The sequence below is a fragment of the Felis catus genome, chromosome A1 (assembly GCF_018350175.1).
Source record: "Felis catus isolate Fca126 chromosome A1, F.catus_Fca126_mat1.0, whole genome shotgun sequence".
In the NCBI taxonomy this organism is placed as follows: Eukaryota; Metazoa; Chordata; class Mammalia; order Carnivora; family Felidae; genus Felis; species Felis catus.
In genome coordinates this window covers 188,693,032-188,716,172 of record NC_058368.1, presented here as the reverse complement: position 1 = coordinate 188,716,172, position 23,141 = coordinate 188,693,032, and the positions used below count along the sequence as shown (strand labels likewise).

At 39.4% G+C, this 23,141-nt stretch overlaps 1 protein-coding gene across 19 annotated transcripts in view; it reads right to left on the bottom strand.

Moving 5' to 3' along the window:
* Nucleotides 1-23,141, bottom strand: part of EBF1 (EBF transcription factor 1) — a 391,187-nt gene that overhangs the window by 349,112 nt on the left and 18,934 nt on the right. For all 19 annotated transcript variants that reach the window (XM_045036233.1, XM_045036235.1, XM_045036241.1 and 16 more), the window contains exon 6: nt 17,576-17,644. In XM_045036233.1, the coding sequence (XP_044892168.1) occupies nt 17,576-17,644 (69 nt within the window). The remainder of the gene's footprint in view (nt 1-17,575; nt 17,645-23,141) is intronic.

Below are 23,141 nucleotides of genomic sequence, written 5' to 3'. Positions count from 1 at the left end.
TTTTCATTATAAATGAAAAATCCAACTTCAGCTCAAGCGATTTAACTTATCAGACCTAGAATAGAACCAAAGCATGCTCACTCCTTAACAGGAGGATATTCTCGAATTGGGGTTTGTAATGGAGGTAATAATATCTTGAAGATTAAAAATTAGCATAGTAGGACATTAACCTAAGCTGAATCTGATGCATAATGAGTTACTTCATTAAAAGGAGGGAGGGAACCAGGTGATATGGGAGAAAGATGTGACTCAATGGAATTGGTGGTGATTTGGAAAAGAAAAGGGGATCCCATACCAAATATTCTTTCCTTAATGAGTGAAGGACCTGAAAATGCCACACAATACCTCTAGGGTAGTCCCCACTCAGATTGAGGGGCTACATTTTATGTCACATAGTATATGCTTCCCAAATATCTAGTGAATAAATAACATGCCGGTTCATCTACCCTATTTGAGGTCAAGGAAATCAATGGATGCTTGTCTCTGTCATCTCTGTGAATGAAAACAATGGCTCCCAAACAAGAGAATACCCCATCATGAAACAATTTTTATAAGTTTAGCAGAATTATTCTTGCTGGGTTCCAACCTCCAAACATTTGGAGCACAGGGGAGTTTGGCTTGTCGAATGGTTTGTGATAATGGTCGAAGAGAAAAAGAGAAGGAGAGAAGATATAAAGTTAAAATTTCATCTTTTTTAAACTAGGCATTTGCCCTCAATTACCAAATAGTGGACACAGGAGAAAAAGACACAGCCCTTAGCTAAGTGATAGTCAGTTACATATTTGAACGAAGATGGAAAACTAAAATATCTCCAAGCCAGCCCAATCGTTTTAGGCAGGCCAGATAAGCATATAACCCAGAGGCTGAGGTATGTGTTGCTTCCTCCTTTCTCCCACAACCTGAAAAAGTATGGAAGCTGCTGATTATCCACTCCAGCATCCTTTGTGAATGCTCCTTTGCCTATCGGAATCACATTCCTTCAGTTCACTAGAGACTATGCCAGGGACTACTAATTTCTCTCAGCACCATGCCCATGACTTCTGCCCGTCCTTGGCAATTCAAAAGGTATGACAAACCTTCTCAGGCAACATGTGACACAAAGGCAGTTCTGAGTAGAGGGAAGTTCGATGTACTTTTCCCCCCCTTCCACTACGATTTCTTCAGAATTTGATCTTACAACAATACCTCATTTCCTTTATTATTATTTCTGGAAAGGACAGTTTGTTGAATTTGTTTAGGTTTAAATATAAGACAATTGTTAAATTTAGGACTTATTTTGAAAATTGCCAAGTTCAATATTTACATATGTCAGTGCCTTTCAGGGATAGATAATAGTCAGAGACAACCACTCATGATGAGATGTCTAGAATAGAAGAACTTTTATAAAATTCCTACTGAAATATGACTATTGATGAAATATTCTGACAAATATAAACAACAATTGCAATTTTGTGCAATGTTATGACATAGCATAAATAAGCACAGTTGCAAATGAATGAAATACGTAAGCTTCAAAAAATAAAGTAATATTTTATGAACGCGATATTCTGTAGCTTCCCATTCCCCAGAACTGTTCTAATTTCTTAGAAGCCATTTAACACATGCTCCTTGTATGTTCGGTGTACCATTCTGGGTGTTGTTGGAGATACAGAGCTCACGGGTTTCCCTAGACCCAAATCCAGAAAACACAAGTTCTACCCTTCCCTGAGGCTGATCTCACACAAGGTGAAATGAAGAGCAAAGCAAGACCCAGATGGCCAGAGTAGTAGCAGAAAAGCCACTGGAATCAGAGCCAGGGACTTGGCTTAAAGTCCTGGTTCTGAGGCTAATTAGATCTTTGGGCAATGTTACTGGCTTCACCTTTCTCATCTGTAAAATGAAGGGACTAGACTGTAATCTCTGAGAGTCTCTTCAGTTCAAAGGGAAACTTGGTCATTCCTACAAGAACTTAGATTCTTCTGAAAACCTTCCCTTGAGACCTGGCCAGGTTATTACTTTTATGAAGCTAAACTTTACATTCTCCGTATCTGTGAAATGGGTGCAAAAACCCCTACCTATCTCACAGTGTTGCTGTCATGGAAACTAAAGCAATGTAGGTCAAAGAGCTCTCTACATGCCAAAAGAGCTGAACACTGTAAAATCTTTATTTCATTCCCTCAAAGAGGTAGATGAGTGATAGAATTAAAGTGTTAGCCTTCCCAAAGTTATGTATGTCTTTAGAAAAGATCAAAGGCTCTTAGTTAAAGGAATGAGACTCTAACAGGAGAATTCTAAGCACCAGCTAGCTTTGGGTAGAAAAACTTTACCTGCATTCTTAAAAGCTGAATTCTTAAAAGCTCTGCAAATATTCCTTATTGTTTTTAAATACGGCTGTTTACTCAAACCCCAGGGAGACTTTTCTGGTGGAACTCAGACTTGCCCAAGCTACAAAGAGTATCTAAGTGGGGAGAAGAGAGGGTCAGTAAGCAAATGTTCTGTTAATGAATAAAGATCCCACTGAAAACTCTCATGTTGTTTTAGACCCACCAGCAGAAGCACAAAGCTAGCTTAATAAACCATGGGATGTGAAAAATTCACTGTGATGGGGCATACCAGAGAAGTCCCCTGCTAAAGGGGGCGTGTGGGAAGTTCGCAGTCCACCCACAGCCCTGTCTCGAAACCAGACAGATGAAGCTGTCTGCTAGAAAATCGAGATTCCCTTTCACTTTTCCACAATTGAAAAGTTGTTTGTGGGAGGCCCCCGGAATCATTTATAACTGCAAGAACAAGAGAAGCCACCTTCAAATTCCAGTTTCAATAGGCCTGAAATCCTTCTGGAAACCTAAAGCGACTGCACCATTTGGTATCCCCAGAGAACGTGAGCAACAGATAAAACTCATCCAACCCAGGGAAAGAAGGGTCACTGTAGAGCTTGGACTAACCTCTTAGTAACATTCAGTCACTGCCACAACCTTCCCTTTTCCGTCATTTCCATGTACCGTAGAACTTGAATTCATAATCCATACCCCTGTTTTAAATCCCCACCTCTAAGGGAGCCTGTAAGAAATACTGACCTGTTTGTGTCAAAAACCTTCCAAATGATTACAAGGAAAGCACTGAGGGAGAGTTCTTTCCCCCACAATCAGGAGGCTGCATACCTGGTTTATAGGAGTTGCTAGTTCTCATGACCTCCTAATCCCCAGGGAACAGTCTAAGGGCACAGCTACTCCTACCAGGGTAAGCCCCCATTTCAGTCGGACCTCCTCACACAACTTTACTCCTAATTTCTGCAAAATCTCTGTGGTAACTGAAGCCCAGCAAGTACTCATAGGTATACAAACAAAAGCTTGCTACAACCACTATGTGTGGGAAACTGAGGAATACCCAGGCAGTCTACTCGGAGCAGCAGACAGAAATACAAAGACATATAATGTGACACGGTTTCCTGATATTCAGAATACCAAACTTCCATGATACATCAAAGAATCAGGCCTAATTCTGCCCTTATTATCTTGGGTACGTCATGATTAATGTTGCAGAAACATTTTTAAGCCACTGTCTATCAGCAATTTGATGAAAGAAAAATCTAACGTCTCACAAGTAATGTTGAAAGCACCATGATTTGAAAGAAACTACTATTAGTAAACTAAACTGCACTCTAAATAAAGAAAATTACTGCTGTTAAGACATACTGTTCTGAGAATTATCAGGAAGAGTACCAAAATGCTAACACTGCTGTATATAAGAAATTATTCAAGTATGCATTTGAGCAATTCTGCATTTTAATTTAACCCTTTGAAACATTAATCAAACCGTGGCTAATTATAGGAATTAAGGAATTAAACGATGGAATCTTCTAAAAGATATTATTTAAAAGGCAGTTTATACAATTACTTGTATAGATGTTTGCTTTAAAGAGGAAAACAGTTCTACTGTAATGAAAAGGGTCTTAGAAAATTAAATTAACAAGGGGGGACCAGGCTGATATGAAACTAAATTAGCATCAAATGCAAATTACAGGGTACTTAATGGTAGAAACAGGTGCAGAGAAGAACCCTAAATGAGATAAATGAATAAAACATCCCTCTCCACAAATGTGGAAGCTGACACAAAGTCAATGATATGAATAATTCAGCAGCCTCCACACTGCTGTTGAGGTCAGCCTGCCTTGACCTTTGAAACAGGAAGTAAAATTCGGTTCAAATTTGAGTGACTGGAAATATAACAGTTATTTGTTTTTTATATTAAAAAACCCACAGAATTTTCCTTAAATACAGATATAGCAAATATACAATAGAATTACAGTTTGAACTAAAGAGACATTACATAATCAGAGTACTTGGTAAACAAATAAACAAAAAATCGTTAGATAGGATTTTACCCAAACCGTGTTTCAATACAGAAATTCTAAAAATAAAACAAGTAAAAGCATATTTGCCGGGGCTTAGCTTACTGATCACACTCCCTGTGAGAATAAATATCTAAATATTTCCCATTTCTTCAAACAATTTTGTTGTGCTGATGTCAATGTAAGAAATAGTTTTAATTAGCCAGGTATTTTTATTAATAATACAAAATAATCTCTCACATTTGTAAGACAAAATTTTGTTAAAGTAGATTTTTAAAAATCTTTACGAAGCTGCTCTTTTTTTTAATCCTTCAAACCCTGATTTAAGAAATGTTGCAGCCCTCAAATTAGTTTATCTTATAAAAATGCAACCCCAGTCTAAAAACAAATCATTCTCATAAGTGGATATCTACTGTGATTTTATGTCTTTTATGCTTTTCTCGTTCTTTGCATGCTTCAAAAGTGTTTTGTACAGTCAACTAGTGAAAGTACTTTCCTCATTTCAAATTGAATTTGGTGCTGCTAGAGATTAACATGGTATGACAACAAACCAATTTCTACAAGCTAGAAAGACAGCAAAATATATATAGTATATCACTCTCATTCTTATTTTACAGGATGGCATAAAAGATGTTTGATAATAGTGGTTATCTCTGCCCTCCAATTGGTTCTATTAATGGGACCCACAACTTGGCTATCTACCTTTCATCTATCTACTGTGCTTGTCAGATAAAAGATTATGTTGAAAGATGAGCTTAATTTTATTTTCTAGATTTAGAGAGGGTTAGAGCCACACACACACACACACACACACACACACACACACACACCAGCCATCTATGAGAGCTCAGTGGTAAACTCGATCTACAATATAATTACCATAGGAAGAAGTTTGAGATATGCTTTTTCTAATTCCAAGTGTTCAGCAGAGGCAAAATTAAAGATGCAGGGTGTGTTGTTTTTTTTAATTATTATTATTATTATCATATCGGCAAAATCACTCCTCACTCGACATTTAATAAAGGGTGATAGACCAAACATTGCTGATTTGGGGCTTGGCGTAATGACCGACCTGAGTGAAGGTTTGTGTACAAAGTGGCTCCCCATTAAATAAGGGCTCTGTGGAACCAGCTGGTTCTCATTTTGAAACAACCGGTTTCTCTATCCCCAAGTGCTAAAGAAAATAATCCCTGCAATCTATGACTACACACTTTCACAGAGGCAGCAATGAGAATTTGATTGTGGAGATAATTAAAGTCATTCCTGGAACTTCCATGAAAAAAAGGGGGGGGGGGTTGGCCGAGGTGGGTCAAAAGAAAGAATAGTCAATGATAGTGTTTAAAATTAAACTATGACAAATCATTCGGAGTGGGGAAGAGAGAGAAGGAACCCCCGCCCTTCACAGAATTCACTTGAATTGGCTCTATTTTCTTCTCCACTGGGCTGCTCCAAGGGGAGGCCCGAGATGCCATTAGTCAGGGCCACAGCCCCCAGTGTCCAGCTTGGATACAAGAATCGAAACACACCCCAAGAAACTCCCTATCACTGATGACACATCATGATGAGATTTTTTTTTTAAGTTTCAACCCTAAATAAGATAGCCAGAGAGGAATCCATCTGGATTCTTCAAAAGTCACCCAGATTGATCTGAGATTGTTTCGACATTAAAAAAGAAGAACAAGAAGAAATCAGACATTTCAAGGCATTCCTCTCAATCTCGAGGAGAGCTTGTTTTTTGTTTTCATTTTGTTCTGTTTAATGCTATGCTGTTCAAGAAGAGCCCATGCTCACATAGCCTGAATGACATCCAGCTGAACCCACAGTCCCTGCACGCCTGCAGATTTCATGGGCTTTGGGGGGAAAACTAAAATACGAGTAATCTGTCTGCACTATCTGCCTCTACCAGGAAGGAGAGATGGGCTCAATGAGGACCACTGGGGGTCTCTCAATTAACCTGATTAGTTCAGCACAGTGCTCTCATGAATGGTACCTTATCTTGAAAATAGGGGAGAACTTCCTTTCTCCAGTAGATGCAGGAGCCCCCTAAAGCCACAACGATGCAGCCTATCAAATGTGAGTGGCCTCTGCTTCTCTTCCCTCTTCCCAGCTAGCAGGTCAGAGAGACCAGCAGACGTGCTGCCTGATTGGATTTTGTGTCCTAAGGACAGGAGGCAAGCTCCCGTCTGCCCAGGTGGCCTTGGAGAAGGCTGGGAAAAGGGATGCCCTGTGGGCAACTTCAAGCCCCTTCTTTCAGAGTCAACCAGGCACATGATGGGATTGAGGTGGGGGACAAGGGGGTTGGAGGAGGGAGAGAGGGGAAGGGGGGGGAGGGGAGAGAATTCATTAACCCTTCAGTCACTGGACTAACATGTCAATTATACCTGCCTGAAAAAAAAACGGTGAATTCTTAAGTCTTCTAACATTATATAAAACAAAGATACTGCTGAAACATGTTACCCTAATGCTGATTTCACATTTTATATAATAATGGGAACAACAAAAGTTGACATACAAAAATAAAGCTTTCCCCCCAAACTCTCTGAAATCCCCTTGTTTGCAAAAGATGCTCCGTGTGTGTGTTTTAAATGCACGTTATCATGTGTAACAGACATAGTAGTTAACAGAATATATTCTTGAAAATGTGCTTTGTGAGAATGTCAACAGCAGGGTTTTTCACTTACATGTCTGCTCTGTGATTTACTTCATCAATTAAATAGTTAGGCAATGAGGGGATTTGCATGGTAATCGTGTGAAGATTAACATTTTTAAGTGTAACAAATTTAATATTTTATCTTACATTTTCTGTTTCTCATCATTCTTTCATGGCAGTGCATTTTCACTTTATTGTGTAGTTATAACAAGCCTGTCTTTATGCAGAGAGATGAGACCACCAGCTTCAACAACTGCCTTTCTAGCTCCTTTCATCCTTTTCTTCACTTCATAAAAACATACCCCAAGCACTTAGTGCACAGCAGTGAGGCACTGAGCTGAGTGCTGGGGATACAGCAGAGACCAACACATGGGTATCACTGCCCTCTGGGGCTTACAGTCTACCTCCTAAAGAGTTCACCTGCCTCAGCAATACCAGAGGGAACTAAAATCAGAATTTCATAGCTGGAAAAAATCTTAGAGATCTCTTCATTCCAGCCCTTATTTTAAAAATAACATCCATCCTCTATTGAATATGATTTATGTGCCAGGTATTGTGCTAAGTACTCTCCACGTATTATCTACTTAGTCCTCACCACAACCCTATAAAGAAGGAACTAGTGGGTCCCCTTATTCCGGTCTTACGGATGAAGAAACCGAGGCTTAGGAAAGTTAAACGATCCGCCGGCAGCCCCAAGGTTAACACTGGCAGGGCTGAGATTTGATCCAAGGTGGTCTGACACCACAACCAATGTGTAGACTGTTCTGGAGACGGCAACAAAGCCCCAAGTTCAACAGCACTGAGTAAAAGGTAAAAGGCAACTTCCACCCAGGGATATTTTTTCTCTGCATCATAATCCTCATCTAAAATAGCAGTCTTCTATTTTAAAAAAAATCAATAAATTCTTTGTTTACACTTCACATTCCAAATCACTGGGTTTTTTTTTTTTTCCCAACTCTGAGGTGCTGAGAGCTCCATGAGGGCAGGAACAACATGTGTCTTCTCCGTAGAGCCCCAACCCTGAAAAGCAGTGACTGGCGGAGAGTAGAGGCTCAATAAATATTTGTGGAAAGAAAAAAAATGAATGAGTCCTCATCCAAGGGGACTTAGTTACCACGATAAGCTTCAGTAAGGTAATTCTGCTTGTAAGAAAGTCCCATGGTGGGGTGCCTGTCTGGCTCAGTCGGAAGACCATGTGACTCTTGATCGGAGGGTAGCCTTTGAGCCCCATTTGGGTGTAGAGATTACTTAAATAAAAATTTTGAAAAGTCTCATGGCAACCATCACATTAAGAATAACAATCCACACAGAATATATTATGTTCAAATTTCAAGAGCTACCTGACTTCAAAGCACCTAATATGTGCCAAGCCCTGTGCTAGATATTTTAACCCTCACAAGTCTTCAAACTTGAAATGACTTTTCCCATTTTAAAGGTGGGAAAACAACCCCCTGAGGCTCAGGTATGGGTAAGTAGCAGTGAGGGGATCTGAGCCTCAGCTAATCTAAATCTATGCCTTTTCCATCATACTCTGCCTTGTCCCAGATTTCTCTTGGATGAGTGTCTGTTTGTTCTCAATAAAACACGCAATGGTTTACTCATCAAAATAGATGAGGGCATGAGAACTCAAATATTGGCCCAGCAACAGATTCAACAATTTATATGTCATATTATTATTATTTTAATCCCAAAAGCTAAGTGCCAGATCTACTAAGAAATATTGTTTAGATACAAAGGTTTAAATTAATACATAGGAAACGTAAATTGTGGATACCAAGAAACATAAGTGAGACTACATGAAATACTGAAAACAGTTTTTTGTTTTGTTTTGTTTTGTTTTGTTTTACCGGGCAATTGAGGAAGGGGAAAAAAATCAAGCTGAGAGCTAAGAGATGGGATTCTAATCACTTGCTTTCTCACTAATTTCCTTAAGCTATGCACCTCAGATTACCCACTGTAAAATGGAGTTAATGGGTACCCTCACATTTGTATGAAAAGAATTCTCTGAAATATTATACCATAAAGATCTCTGAAACTTTCAAGTACCATTCAGATATAGTGACTATAACTCATAATGGTCAAAGATGTTATTCGTATTGTGTTAAGGTGTTCATAGGCCAGGATTCAGATGCCGGTCTTTCAGAGAATATATGAACATCCAGAATTGGACACCCCCACTCCTACAGCCACAGAAAGAAGGACTCTGTTTTTTAAAGATATTTTGAGATGTACAGCATTCATCTGAGATTGTCATCTGGCTTTAAGAAAACACCAAGACTGTATAGCGAATCATGGGTTTTCAATACTGCTTATAATAGTGTCAAAGATAACCAACTATCTTTTCTAAAGAACTTTCTAATAAATAGCAAAAAGATTTCTCATTTTACACATCTTTGATTTTGTCTTTGTAAAGAGAGAGAGAGAGAGAGAGAGAGTAGGTGTGAGAGTAACTAAACCTGATGCAGGGCCAAAGTTCTTCAAACTTACTTTCCATTCTGTTAGGAAACATCAACCCATATTGCAGTCAAGACACTAAAAATGGTGTTTTAAGACATTACTAACAGATCAGAATACTAATAAAAGAGAAGCATGTTAAAAATAGAAAATTATTGTTCTATTGAACAATAATAAATAAATTGCAAATAGCATGATTGCCTGATATTCAGATAAAGTGGGGGTGGGAGGAAAGCATTAGTCAAATCATGGTTGCTCTGGAAAGATGGAGGAGAAAACAACATCTGACCATCAAAAAAGTTGTCAGCCTGAGTGGAGAGCACTGTCCCGTTCAGGCAGCATATTCAGGACACTAACAGGGACAGAGACCATAAGAAAACGAAGCAGGTAATACCATGGAGCAAAACATCCCAACATTTCCCTTTGCTAATTTCCAATTCATTGATTAAGAAAGACAAGAAAAAGTTCTTTGAATCCTGAAATGCCAGGTCATGAGTGTTCACACCCTGTAGCAGGGCTCTTCTGATCTACTCACCCACCTCCCCACGCACATAGTATCAATATTTGGTCAGTAGAGCAGCAAATGAGCAAGAAGCATTTTTTTTTAACCACTACAAACTTTACATGAACCAAAATCTGAGAAAACTCTACACAGGATGTACAGTGACCACGTCCCGGTTAAAAATGCAATGTGCAATTTGATTATTATTTTCTCTTTTTTCCCTGCCCTGGCACTGAAAGTGTTAAAGAAAACAATAAAAGAACAAGTAAGTGTACAGGGTAGGATTTACTGGCATTTACTTTTAATCTATGGTCCTTCACTCTGTAGCTTATCGGGCCTCTGTCAGTCCTTTTTCCTCCTTTATACTTCATGAGGAGCCCCCCATGCTGCTACTGAGAGACAGAGCCCAAGTGTCTATAAGCTTTTTGTCAGGTAAAAAGAGAAGAAAAAGGAAAGGAACAAGAGGAAAAGCAAAGCTAAGAGGCATCTATTAGATGTCACTAGGCTTTTGTATTCATGTCAATGATTCAGGATTAGAGTATTTGAAATAATCTTATTGAGAGGAATCAAAAGGCCCACCGAGTGAGAGGCTGCTCTGTAGCATATGGCAAAGGCACGAACAATATCTTATTAAAGATGTGTTGGCTAACACTATTACTTTATATTATATTACAAAACTATTGTGCCTCAAACAGTTAGCAGGATGGTATAGTTACCGAGTGCCATTTTGGAGGTTATTGTGTGGGATCAAGCTATATAATTTGCCAGCTTGTCTAGTTAAGTCTTTCCAAAGTAGGGTTCGCAGGCAAGTTTGGAACTGAAACGAAGCACTTCACCTTCAAAAATAAAAATCCCCAAAGCACAGCAAAGACCACTCTGTTCCCACTGAAAGTGGAGTATATATTGCACGGATGAAACGCCAGTGGCATTCTTTTCCCCAGAATCAGGTTCATTAAGTTTGCATCATTTACCATATGTGACCCCCACCCCCCCCCCCGTTGAAAATATGCAGGGTTTTTTTTTTTTTGGCTTGATTCCCCTCCCCATGAAGAACACACACACACACACACACACACACACACACACACACACACTCAGCTTCACACTTTAGCAGGATTAAGGCAATTAAAATTCTATTACAATAAGTACTGTAACGTTAAAACCTTCATTTGCTTCTGGACAAAGGCTTGTAACTGGAGAGTTTTCAAGGGAGATTTATCTTCATCTACCCACACCTTTAAAGGCAGTAAGCAACCAAAAACAAACCTGTACTGTTCACCATATTTCATTGATTGCAATTGGAGTATTTAGGTCACTTTTATATTGTCCAGGACAGGATATAGTTACACGGTTTATAAAAGGAAGGATGGGACAGGGGATAGGAGAGAATGAAAAATTAGTAGTCTATTTCAGCTAATGCCCCATGCAAATTAAAATGACTAAAATACCTTCTCTTTATATGAAGGAAACTCTAAATGGAGTTTTTAAAATCTGGTCAATTTTTGTTAGAGAGTTTGGTCAGGTGCTGGCAGTAGGGAGGAGAGAGGGGAATTTATCAATGGAGAGTTTGCACTTGGGGAGGGGTGGGTTTTTTTCCCATTCTAAGTAACTTCTTTTAGAAAAGCAAAAGCATATTTAATATAGTGATATATTCTCATCACAAACTGACTACACAAAGTTGCTAGATGACACACAGGGGAGTTTGTACTGCATTTCTGTATTTTTCCAAAACTGTTACAAAAGCAAAGTTATGATGACATGGGATAAAAACCCACACCACGAGCAGACACCCGGGCCAGTCACACATACACTGCTGATTCTCTGAAGCTTCGTTAAATACATTTCTTGGAAGTTGCTGCCATTATTTCCTTTACAGGAAAACCACTGTTGTTCATTATACAGTGTCTGCAGTAGTATTATACCATGTAAAAGTACTTTGCATTATGATATATTGTCAGCATATTTGAAATGCATTTTAATGTATCCTGGCTGTGTATTTGGGAATAGCTGATAGCAAATGGAATACAGACTGCTATTAGCTTATTGTATTCGTTATTTTCTTATCATGGTAGTAAACTGCACACAAATGTACAGGGCTCATCTCATATTCAGAATGGTATTATCTGATATGTGATAAAATTTAGAATGATACTCTCTCACATAAGCCTCATCGCTAATAATCACATAGGAATTCCCACTGAGAAAACAAATGTTTAAATACACTAGGGTTAATAAACAACCATAAATTCATGCTCAATGTCGACACTGGTTTTTCACTTTTGGAAAAATGCAAACCTCTCAATCCAACCGAGAAGACAGCAATTATCCTGCCTGAGGCAATTTTAAGGGGTGAATTCCTCCTTCTTTTATTTTTACCGAGCAATCAAGGTTAGGAAATCAGATGGTATAAAGGCTTATCAGAACTCCAAGAAATGCATTTGCACCCTGGTTGTTCACACTCCAGACAGCGGTTTGTGTACCTTACAGTGTGATTATGTTTAGCGGTTGGCCCTTCTAAACACTGGGTAGAGACCAAAATAATAAGAGTTGAAAGATCAATGAAATGAAACTGACAAAAAAAGCCTCATTTGCAACTTTAATAAAAGTATATGCTATGTTCATATAGTTGAAGACTTTATTATATGCCCCACCCTACTCTATGGTAATTCTAAAGTTTTAACCATTGTCTTCCTATTATACAGATGAACATCTATCTTATATAAATACATTGGGCCAATTTAATCAGGATATTAGATGTTCATAAGACAACACTGGACTTTTCTAAAAAGTTCAGTCACAGAATCGCAGCATTTGTGCCTTTTAGTTGAGAATGGATCTTAAATAATTTTTTTTCTCCGAAAAACCCTTACATGATTAAGCTGTTCATATGATGTATGTCATGTCAATTTAACAGGTAAAATAAGCATTCTATTATTTTTACTCCTGAATATTCTCTTTCAGACAATAATCATAACACAAACCCAACTTGTGTTACCTAAGTGAAAGTGATCTAGATGTGGAAAATCTTTAGACATCCTGGAAAAGACAGATGCAGGCTTTTATTGCTTTTTGGGACATCCTCGGGTAAGTGTGGCCTGAAGAGCAGTAATTCTAAACAAGCTAGGTTTCTCATGTTATAAAATTCATGTATTTTTTAAAATGTTGCATCACAAGGCTTACATCTCAAACACAGATACAGGGATCTCATAAATGGAAAAGAAAGACAAATCTGTTAAAGTTATAGTAAGCAAATGCAAAATTTTTAGAGTTGTATTAGTCAACAGGCTTTAAAAATCCATGTTTTTAATACTGGCTGTGAAGAACTCAGAACTTGCAGGTTACTCAAGCCACATTATATCTCAGAAGGGCTATGTCTAAATTCACAGGAGACAGGAAAACATAATTTGAGGGAGGATGTCACCCTTTATTATTTCTATTTATTAAAAGAGAAAATTCCACTTGTTAACTGCTCAGGATCCACAGTACAAGGACACGAAGAATTGAGGACTTCTTTTCTCCCTTTACTTAGTCTATTTCATCAATCACACTGATCCTAAATTGAAAAACCAAACAAACAAATATTGAGCTGTACCCTACTCTGCCCTACCGGAAATGAGCAAAACAAATCTGGCCGGAAACTTCGGGGCTCTGTGTGAAAGGAATCCTATAGTATAATTTGGAGAAAGAAATGTTTTTGTAATACCATCTGTATCCATCCATGTCATTACTCAAAGATACTTTAGTGAGTCAAGGATAGGAAAATAAAGAGTTTTGTGAAGCAAATCAAGAATGGCTGGTAATTCTAAGTAGATACGGAATAACAGTCTGCATACTTCAGATATTCAGTCCAAGTATTTATAAAGAAGTTTCCACATAGAAAATGGAAGATTTTTTTTTTTAGATTCAGAAAAACTGGGTTCCCAATTCAGACTACCCTATGTGACTTTTGTCATTATCATCTTTTCTGATTCTTACAAAGTAAACCTAATTAAGAACCTCCCTCATTAGTCTTCCAGAAAAATTAGCACAGCTTATGCTAATTACTCCTGCAAAATTTAATAAACTCGTTGAAATGGGAATAGTCTAATGAGGTTTTATTTATTGAACTAAGATAACTCCAAGGAAAAAGGTTAGGACACAAGGATATGCAATGTGGTAATAAAACTACAATTTATTCAATTTCTAAACACGAATTTTATTGCAAACCTTTTAAATTCAAATATGAGTTACTGTGCGAATATGTTAAATCAATCTCCACCTTAATTTAATAACAGCAAGTCAGTTTTTACTTTTTACTTTAACAATAATTACCACATATAGCCGTTTACCTCAATGATAATGAAATTTGCTGTTATTAGTTCCTGGTCATCAGTTATTAAACATAATGCATTTGACTTTTTCCATGTCTACACAGCCTGCATATCTGGATCATTGGGCACAGCCTGGTCTTTATAATTCTTAATCAAGCCATTTGGCATCGGGCAGGAATACAACCTAGCAGTCAACTTTACATGCATACCTTCTACATTTACAGAAATTGTCCTCTCAACTTTTCTGAAATGACTTGACAGATTTTCACAAATGTAGAAAGAATTTGGGTCATATTTTTCTTACTTGGTTGCATGCTATGATAAAAGAAGGAAGTAGAAACCCATTTTCTAAATCGATATGCAACTGCTGATTTTGTTAATTCCACTTTTCTGATGAAATATGCCAAGCTGATGTCCCCAAGTCACTAGCAGCGAATAATACAGCCAAAATTTAACACAGAAATAGCTTACCCTGCACCACTACCGTATGACCAGAAAACCTCTTCTATCTATCCTATAAATAGTTTTCCTGAATAACCACTGCTAAAAGTCTTTTGACTGATAAAAATAGCAGTGTTCTTCCAAAATCCGAAGGACAAGCAAAGGGAGCTAAAAATTATTGGTGCCCAAAAGGTGACTTCGTGTTAAAACTATGCTAAATCCTAACACAGTGATTGCCTGTATCTTCAGCTCTATAATTGCACATTGTATGCATCTTGTAAAAACAGTTACTGTTGCTACTGAATGCAGGCGCCATAACCTATTTTTGCAAAATATGCAGGGATTCACATCCATAAATCTGAAAGCAAATCAAACCCTAAGCACGTAACGCAGATATTATGCAATCGGTAATATAGAATCAAATTGGAAACTATGAAATTCAAACACGGTTGCCGTCATTTTTTTTTCCTTTGCAGCAATATCATGGAATTGAAAAATCTTTTCTATTTTGCCCTTCCTTGTGTAAGTTCTTTTCTTGTTGTTATTTTCTTCTCTCGTTGTTAAAAATGAAAGTTTCACCTATCAGCATAGACAGGACTGGAGCTTTTAAAACCTTTGGCAGACTCAAGGACAAATAAATTCTGAAAACTCAGATGCAAATAAAAATAGCTAAATGGGGTTTTGCATATCAGCTGGCATCACTGCTTGAAAAGACAGTTCATGGGAGACAGTGGCAATCGCCAGCAAATAAACATATGTTGAGATTTCTGCAGATACACTGGGTTTCAGCCGTTTTTAAAATACTCCTCTCTTAAGGGACCAACGTTGGTTACACACTGTTTTCTACTTTGTCAAACCAAAAAGAAAAAAAAGTGAAAAGGATAAATGTCATGAGCAATATCTCTAAAGCCACCAACAGTATAAAGTGCATACTTATTTTGCCTAAATTGTTTGAACTACCCCAGCCAAGAAAAGGTTTTAAGTACCCTACTGGGACAGATGCAAGGCGGCAACAATAGAAGCCACACTAATGCAATCCAGGTAACACAATCCTGTTTCAAAAACACGGGGCCGGGCTAATTACAGCGCTGCTGAGTCAAGTTTCTTATGCCATCGCAACCCGCAAGAACAGGTCAAAATCAAATGTTATTCAAACCACAGTCATATCAACCTTCTATATCAGAGTCACGGCTTAAAACCAAATGAAAAACTTAAAAGCTTAACCCATTCACAAGCAAAAAAAAAAAAAAAAATGTTTTCATTGCGGGTGGCAAGGTACGGTTCTTGCCATCATCTAAACCAAAAGGAACTGTGCGGCAGAACAAAATGCTTACAGTTTCCAAGTTTTGGGGAATATTTGGGCTGGTCCTTTGATCACAACACTTTCTTTTTAACAGAAGCATAAGAAAAACTTGCTCAAAATAACAAATGGTTTTTTGAAGAGATGTATTTAAATAAAACAAAACAGCATAAAGGTTATATTTATTTTTGACCTTTTCCATTTGAAGATTTATCTTCCACTGCAGGAGAAGGAATCACATGACTGGCATGTCTGCTCTCGCAGATAAACATGCTACTCAAACACCACGGGCAGCACGCGCAACTCACTGCATAGTGAACATTCACACGTGTTCGCTTTGAATCAAGTATATTAGTACTCAGTTATCAAGCAAAGGTGTATGCTTTGGGTGAATATTAGAGATATACTTAGTTAAGATGTCTAATTGAAATGTAAGCTTTAGAGAGCTACTTGGCAATCAAAATTGGGTTGAAGCTTGTGGAACCACATAAGTCAAAATCAATAAATCAATGTTTTGACATAAATTACGATGAAGCAGTTTTTCAGTTAACTGAAAAACAAGAAAGTAAGCCCCAAAAGGTAAAGAATTGGAAACACAGATGGATAGGGTTGTTTGTTTTTAATCAGTATTTCCAAACCCAAAAAGGAACTTTTGGTCAGCTGTTCATTTCCTCAATGAGGGATCCGTCAGTCTAATTTGCAAGACTCTTTCCCAGCTACTGGAGGATGCTAGCTAGCTCTTTTCCTCACTGACAACTGACAGTATCTATAAACCTTCCAGGCCATTTAACTCTCAATGAGTAATGCTATGTAACAAATGGTTTCTCATACATTGAAACATGGTTTCTCATGTTTCTATACAATGAATTCCAATAATTAAAATGTAAAATGAATATTTGGAATGCGACTTTGCATAATATGTGCACACACTGACTCCAAACTGCACCAAACAACTAAAACAAATTTATTGTTCTATAGCGATTTACTTGGTCATGTCAGATTAGTAATATGGATCTGTTGAAAAACACAATAATTAAGACAAGCAGGATAAATTAATCAACTTATAATACAGTATGAGCTACCATCAAATGCGGGAGATAACGGTAGAAAGTCTTGGTTCACAGATCTCTTTAAAACTGCTTTTATGCATAAATAAAACCTTAAAATGTAGATGGATTACGTCCAACAGAACTACTGTAGCTAAAAGTGATAATGATTCAAACATTTTTCAAATAAAAGTTAAATATTTATAAGCACCCAACCACATTTCATAAATCACAAACTATTATTATTTTATTTCTGAAGCTTCCTGGCACAGCATGAGGATTGAGCCACAGAAAGTCAGGAAAGAAAGAAATATTCCTTTAAGAGCATGAATCATACACAAAACCGAAGCAATCCAAGAAAACGGGCCTCCAAAGAACATTCCATATGGTTTTCCCAGGAATCGCAAGAGCTCGGCGCAGCTTAGTCATGACCAACAGGCAAATTTCGGCCACATGCATTCCTACCCCTTGCCCATGAGCGACACAAGGCAGGTGTTTCATTATAATGAGGAATAAGAATCCAGTGAAAGTAGAGTGGTCCCTACCTGTCAATTATCACTGGATCTGAGGGAGTCTCATTTCGGTTGCCACAGCTTTTCTTGTCACAACAGCGGCTATGGAGCAAAAACGAAAGGATTTAGTACAACCATTACAATGTAAAATCATCATTTAGGCAGACAGAAGGTTCAAATTGCTGGGTTGCAAATGCTAGAATTACCACAAAGCCATACCTGGCAATCAACGGATCCCTGGGACAGAAAATTCTATGTGGGTCACCTATGGGTTAATGGCCAGGCTTAACCTCTCCCTGAACAAAGAAGGAGGGAGGAAGAGGGACTCTGCTGGAGCCACGACTGACAGCCCTAAGATGGGGTCTCCCCATCACTGCCCGCAGTATTGAAGAGTTCACTGTGAAATGCATTATTATTACATCTACCCAATGAGAATATTCAGGGTTGTGGGTGGCTCAAACGTTCTTCCCTCAAGATCACACTAATTGTGTGGAACGCGTCAATAATGAGGTATGAGTGATTTCTCCCCCTCCAGTCATTTTGTATTAAATGGATTCCTTTTTCTTTTCCTTTCTCTTTCAGGAGAGACGTTTCCTTCAACCCCAGCCTGCCCAAAATCCTAAAGCTCTAACTGTTTGCTTTTGAACCATCTTCATGAGAATAAAAGTACAACATAGTAACGAAGACAAAGAAAAGGCAAGATAAAAGAAAGTGGAGATCCACACGTTCTCTGGCTTCTGTGTCCTGTGCTGGCCACCATTTACGTTTTCTGGAAGCATTATGGACAGTTGATCCAAAGGCTACCACAGCCCTGACAATGGACGCTCTTAATTAGGTTAGGAAAAAAGCAGCCATAGGCAAGAAAAGCACCCACTATCAAAATCCCACCCCAGCTGTGATGATAAGGCTGTCAGTTTTTGTAAAACTGGGATGCTTGTAAGGGGTGAAAAATTAAGGTTTTTGAAAATTACCCACAGTCAATGGAAAACTGTCCATCTGAGCCTTGTTCGCAAATAAAATATGTGTGCACTGGTCAGTCCACACCCAGGGGCACACTATAAAAGCACATGTTTGATCAGTCAAGGAGGCAAGGAAGTTATCCAGGTGTTATACACTGCCATGCACCACAAATAAAATATGCACTTTTCTCCCTTCTTACACAGACATGGATGCGCGCACGGAAACACACAGACACACACAGACACACACAGACACACACACACACACACACACACACACACACACACTTAGTGAATCACAGAGCCTAAATTTAGAGAGCTGCTGGAGACAACCAAACATTGAACTTCATTTTCAGAACCCAGAAATATACTTTTGGATAGAGAGTCTTTCACCAAAGTTGGTTGGGTAGTCTTTCCTGGCTGTAACTCTATCTCTGAGAAGAGAATCAGCTTCCAAATTTGGTGTTAATTCTCTTTGTCTCTCACATCTTCAGAAAGTAATAGTAAGAACTGTATCTCCTTTGTCAAAGCCCCAGCTAAAAGTCACTCTGTCCACCTTATAGCCTTTCCTTTCCAGATTCAAAGGGAACTATTTCCCTTAGGCCTAAGTTCTGCTATGCCAGTACTATGGACATAGAAAGCCCAAATATCCCAATACCCAAGAAACAGATGAGAAAACAAGGGAATGAGAAGTACAGTGATTGGAATGCTTACCAAAAAGTAATAATAATTTAAAAACTAAACCCCATCATCCCTTAACTCTGATCCCCTACACCTTCATATCAAGGGCTTTCCAGAGGAGCATGGTGGTTAAAAACACTGGCTCCAGAATCAGACAGAGCTACCTATGTGATCTTAAGCAAGGTACTCTCTCCCAGAGAATCTTAGTTTTCTCATTTGTAAAATGGAACATCTGTGATCCCCACCTCAAGTGCCAAGGCACAGATTCAGGGCAATCAGGGTATAAAGCTGGGCTTTACAATGCCCTCCTAAGTGCTCAATGAAGGGCTCAATGAAGGGCAGTATCATTATCACCTCCTGCTCCTTCCTTATCCAACCTCCTCTTTCTCCAAACCTGAGCAAAGTTTCTCTGTGCTCTGCAGAAGCAGCAGGTCTCCAACCTATTCACAGAACCCACATCCCCTTTACTCAGGGAGAAAACCAGTAGGTGGGAAGGCCTATCTCTCCTCATCATTTTCCTTTTTTTCAAAACAGTGAGTGGGCAACGCAAGTCCCAATGGCTGAACCTTCATGCCAGGCCTGTCTAGACTAAACGTGCTCCAGGGACACGTCTACCTTGTATGATGACAATTTCAAAGTAGAACCTACATGTCTTGCTTGGTTCTCTCTCTCCTCACTGCCATACCTCTCCTCCACATCGCTTTCATTTCTCACTTGGACTTCTGCAGTGGCCTCCCATCTAGCCTCACTGCCTCCACTCTTTACTGCCTAAAACAGCCAGAGTGATCTTTCAAAGTGTCAATGGGACTATGTCACTTCACTGCCCAAGACCTTTTAATGGCTTCCCCCAGCACTTAGAATAGATCTATGGCATGACATGATGCCAGACCACCTCCCAACCTTCTGTCACTCTCCTCTGACTTGCCAAGCTCCAACTTCACTGGCCAATTTCAATCTCTCCAATATGCCTCACTCAGTCTGACCTCAGGTCCAGACCTGGGCAGGTCTTCCCACCTGGTCTGTTCATCCTCCAACCCTCCCTAGTTAGCCAGTCTCTACTGCCTGTTGAGGCTCAACCTCTACGCTCCTTCTCTGGAGAGGCTGGCCCTGACACCCTTCAGTTTTCTCCTGGTTCTTTCCTTTCAGGGCATTTAACACAATGCAAATAATATACTTATGTATAGATTTGTGTATTTTTTTTTGTTACTATCTTTCTTCTTCCACCCCACTCCCCCACTAAGCCATATGCTTAATAAAGGAAGAAGCTGTCAATTTCATTTGCCTAATGAGTAGCTTAAGGCCTGAAATAGAAGGGAGAAGGTGAATATTGATTGATTGATTGATTGATTGATCTAATGACTTCAAGAATGATGTAATGTACTGGGGGAAATACAATCCAAGAAAATAGGAAGGTGACAGAGGAAGCCAAGCTGACCCTCAAAGCATTCACGGCAGGTGGAAGGAAGACTGACTCCCATCCCACCCCATACATCAAACCACCTGCCCCCCAGCAAGAGCCACACTAGGTCTGAGACTTGTCCTTTGACTGAAGCACTGTCTTTCTTCATCCCCTTAAAAGAAAAACGCCCTTGAGCACAGCCAGATGAATTGAAGCATGGCATAAATGAGAACCATTTCTCTCTGCTGTGCCCCAAGGGACCTAGGGGGAAAGGCAGATGTGAAGAACAGAAGTGTACAGGGAAAGATGGAACAGGAATAAAAGGGGGCAATGAAGGAAAGAAGAGAAAACAAAATGAAGGGGCCAGAGGTCACTTAACACTTATAAAAAAAAACTTCATGCAAAGCATGAAGAATGTCCCCCAACAGGTTTCCTGTCTTTTTGGGGGGGTCATGTCACTGCACCACACAGTCATCACTCCCAAAGTGGGCATCTTGGGCCCTGCTCTGTACCTGGGGTGGTGACAAAATAGTGTCCACGGGATGAGCTCCGCTTTAAAAATATACAGATATGCACATATATGTGTGTATACATATATATGTATGCATCTCTGTGTGTATTTATACACACGTACATATGGAATTACGTGCAGGATTAAAAAGGATGAAGGTGGGTTTTTACACACTCTCAAGGAAAAAAGTCTAAATCAAATTGTGAATCAAGAAAGCCAAGTTGCTGAATAGTATATATGGTATGGTCCTATTTCTAGGAGAAAAAATGAAGGGGTGAAAGGAGGAGGGGAAGGGAGGGGAAGATGAATGTGGCAAGGCCAGTTCACACCCTCGCTTCACTCAAATCTCTAGGCAAAGTCACTGCTTTAGAAAGCCCTTCCCTGACTGACTGCTCCAGAGTGCTCCCTCATCCTGTCTCACTTTTCTCCCTAGCGCTCATCACGTTGTAGTCCATATTTATTTGTCTGTTTCTTTACTGTCTGTCTTTCCATGAGGACAGGGGCTTAGACTGTTTCGTTCACCCCTAGAACCCCAGCAACTAGAATAGAGCCCAGGGCACAGGAGGCCCTCAGGAAATATGTTTTGAATAAATGAAGAGAAACTTCAGAGAAGAAACCTATAGGGAGTAGGATAAGAAGCAGGAAGGGAGGGAGGGGATATATTTTGTTTCCATACTTCTGCAGTCTTCTATTTTGTATTGCAATATTACTTTCTATTAAAAAACTAGAAAAGTCAACCATAGGTTGGGGAACGAAGGTCTTCCTTTAGACTAAGATGACATCTATCCCCCTGCTGCTTCCTAGTTCTGAGCCCAGAGCCAAGCTGAGCAAAAACCAGTCCTTCTTCCCCACCATGGTCTTTCTGGCCCTTCTCTTTCATCTCTTGTCTAAACCTAGCTGCCCCCTCGTTCCTTCTACCGAACTCAGAGAGATCAAGAAAGGGACGCACCGCCTCCACCCCACATAAGACAGGTAATAACCAAACAGGACAGGATGAAGGGAGAACAGATTCACTTGTGTTTAAGGCAGAAGAGCACTCAGGCTGAAACACCACACTACATGGAACAGCAGACGTGAAAGCACTTTAAGGGAAAAGTTACTGTGTTAATGACAGAAATCTCAGTGCAATTATGTCCTCATCACTGTGTGACAGATGGATCTTCATCCATTGAAAATAGTGTTTCTTAAGCTCTTACTGTGCCAACCACAGACCTGGCGTTTGACCCCTAAAGTGTGCATCCATCAGGGGACTTGAAGTTTCCTAATTAACTTTGTCACAGAGCAAGGAGCCTACTATTTCACATCCCTTCTCAACCTGCAACCCAAGTGGCAGGAGGGCAATGTGGTCTGTCACAGGAGTGGGTACCCAGCACCTGGTATCCTACAAACACTGTGGACTCAAAACAGCATCCCTTTCCCCAGCAGGATCGTGCATCTCTCAGACAATTTTGTACAGCCAGAGAAAATCAAACGCATGAGTCTCTTCCTTAGCAGACTAACACAGGTGGCATATCTCTAGTGACCTGACACACAGCTTCATAAATCAGGGCAAGCAACATTTACATGTTTCCCAGTCATGGGACCTGCAGATCCTCATCTTAGGGACATGGAATCTCTTCCTAGAAGTAGAACTCCTTTGACTGGAGAAAAGCACCACTTCAATCTCTAAGCTTTACAACAGAAAATAAGATTTTCTTTCCTGTTTTGCCCAGGTGGCTACAGAATGAGATACATGAATTATATGAATAGTCTGATTAATACCGATAAGGGTAAGTTCACTCTTTCCCTTAGTTTACAAACATTGTCAAGCCTTCCCACTCTCTTAAAAGAAAATTCTCCTTTACTCTTGAGTTAGTTTCTTCACTGCCCACCTTTCTCCTTGCCAGGGTCGCCAACATTCCTTGCCACCTTAACCCCATAAAATCTGGTTTCCAGGCCTCAGCACCTACTTGAATGTCTCCTCTCAAAGATCACCAATGGCTCTCTGGTGTTTTTCTTTCTTCAAGTCCATCAGGATCTCCCCAGCACTTATCCAAGATAGGGATCCAT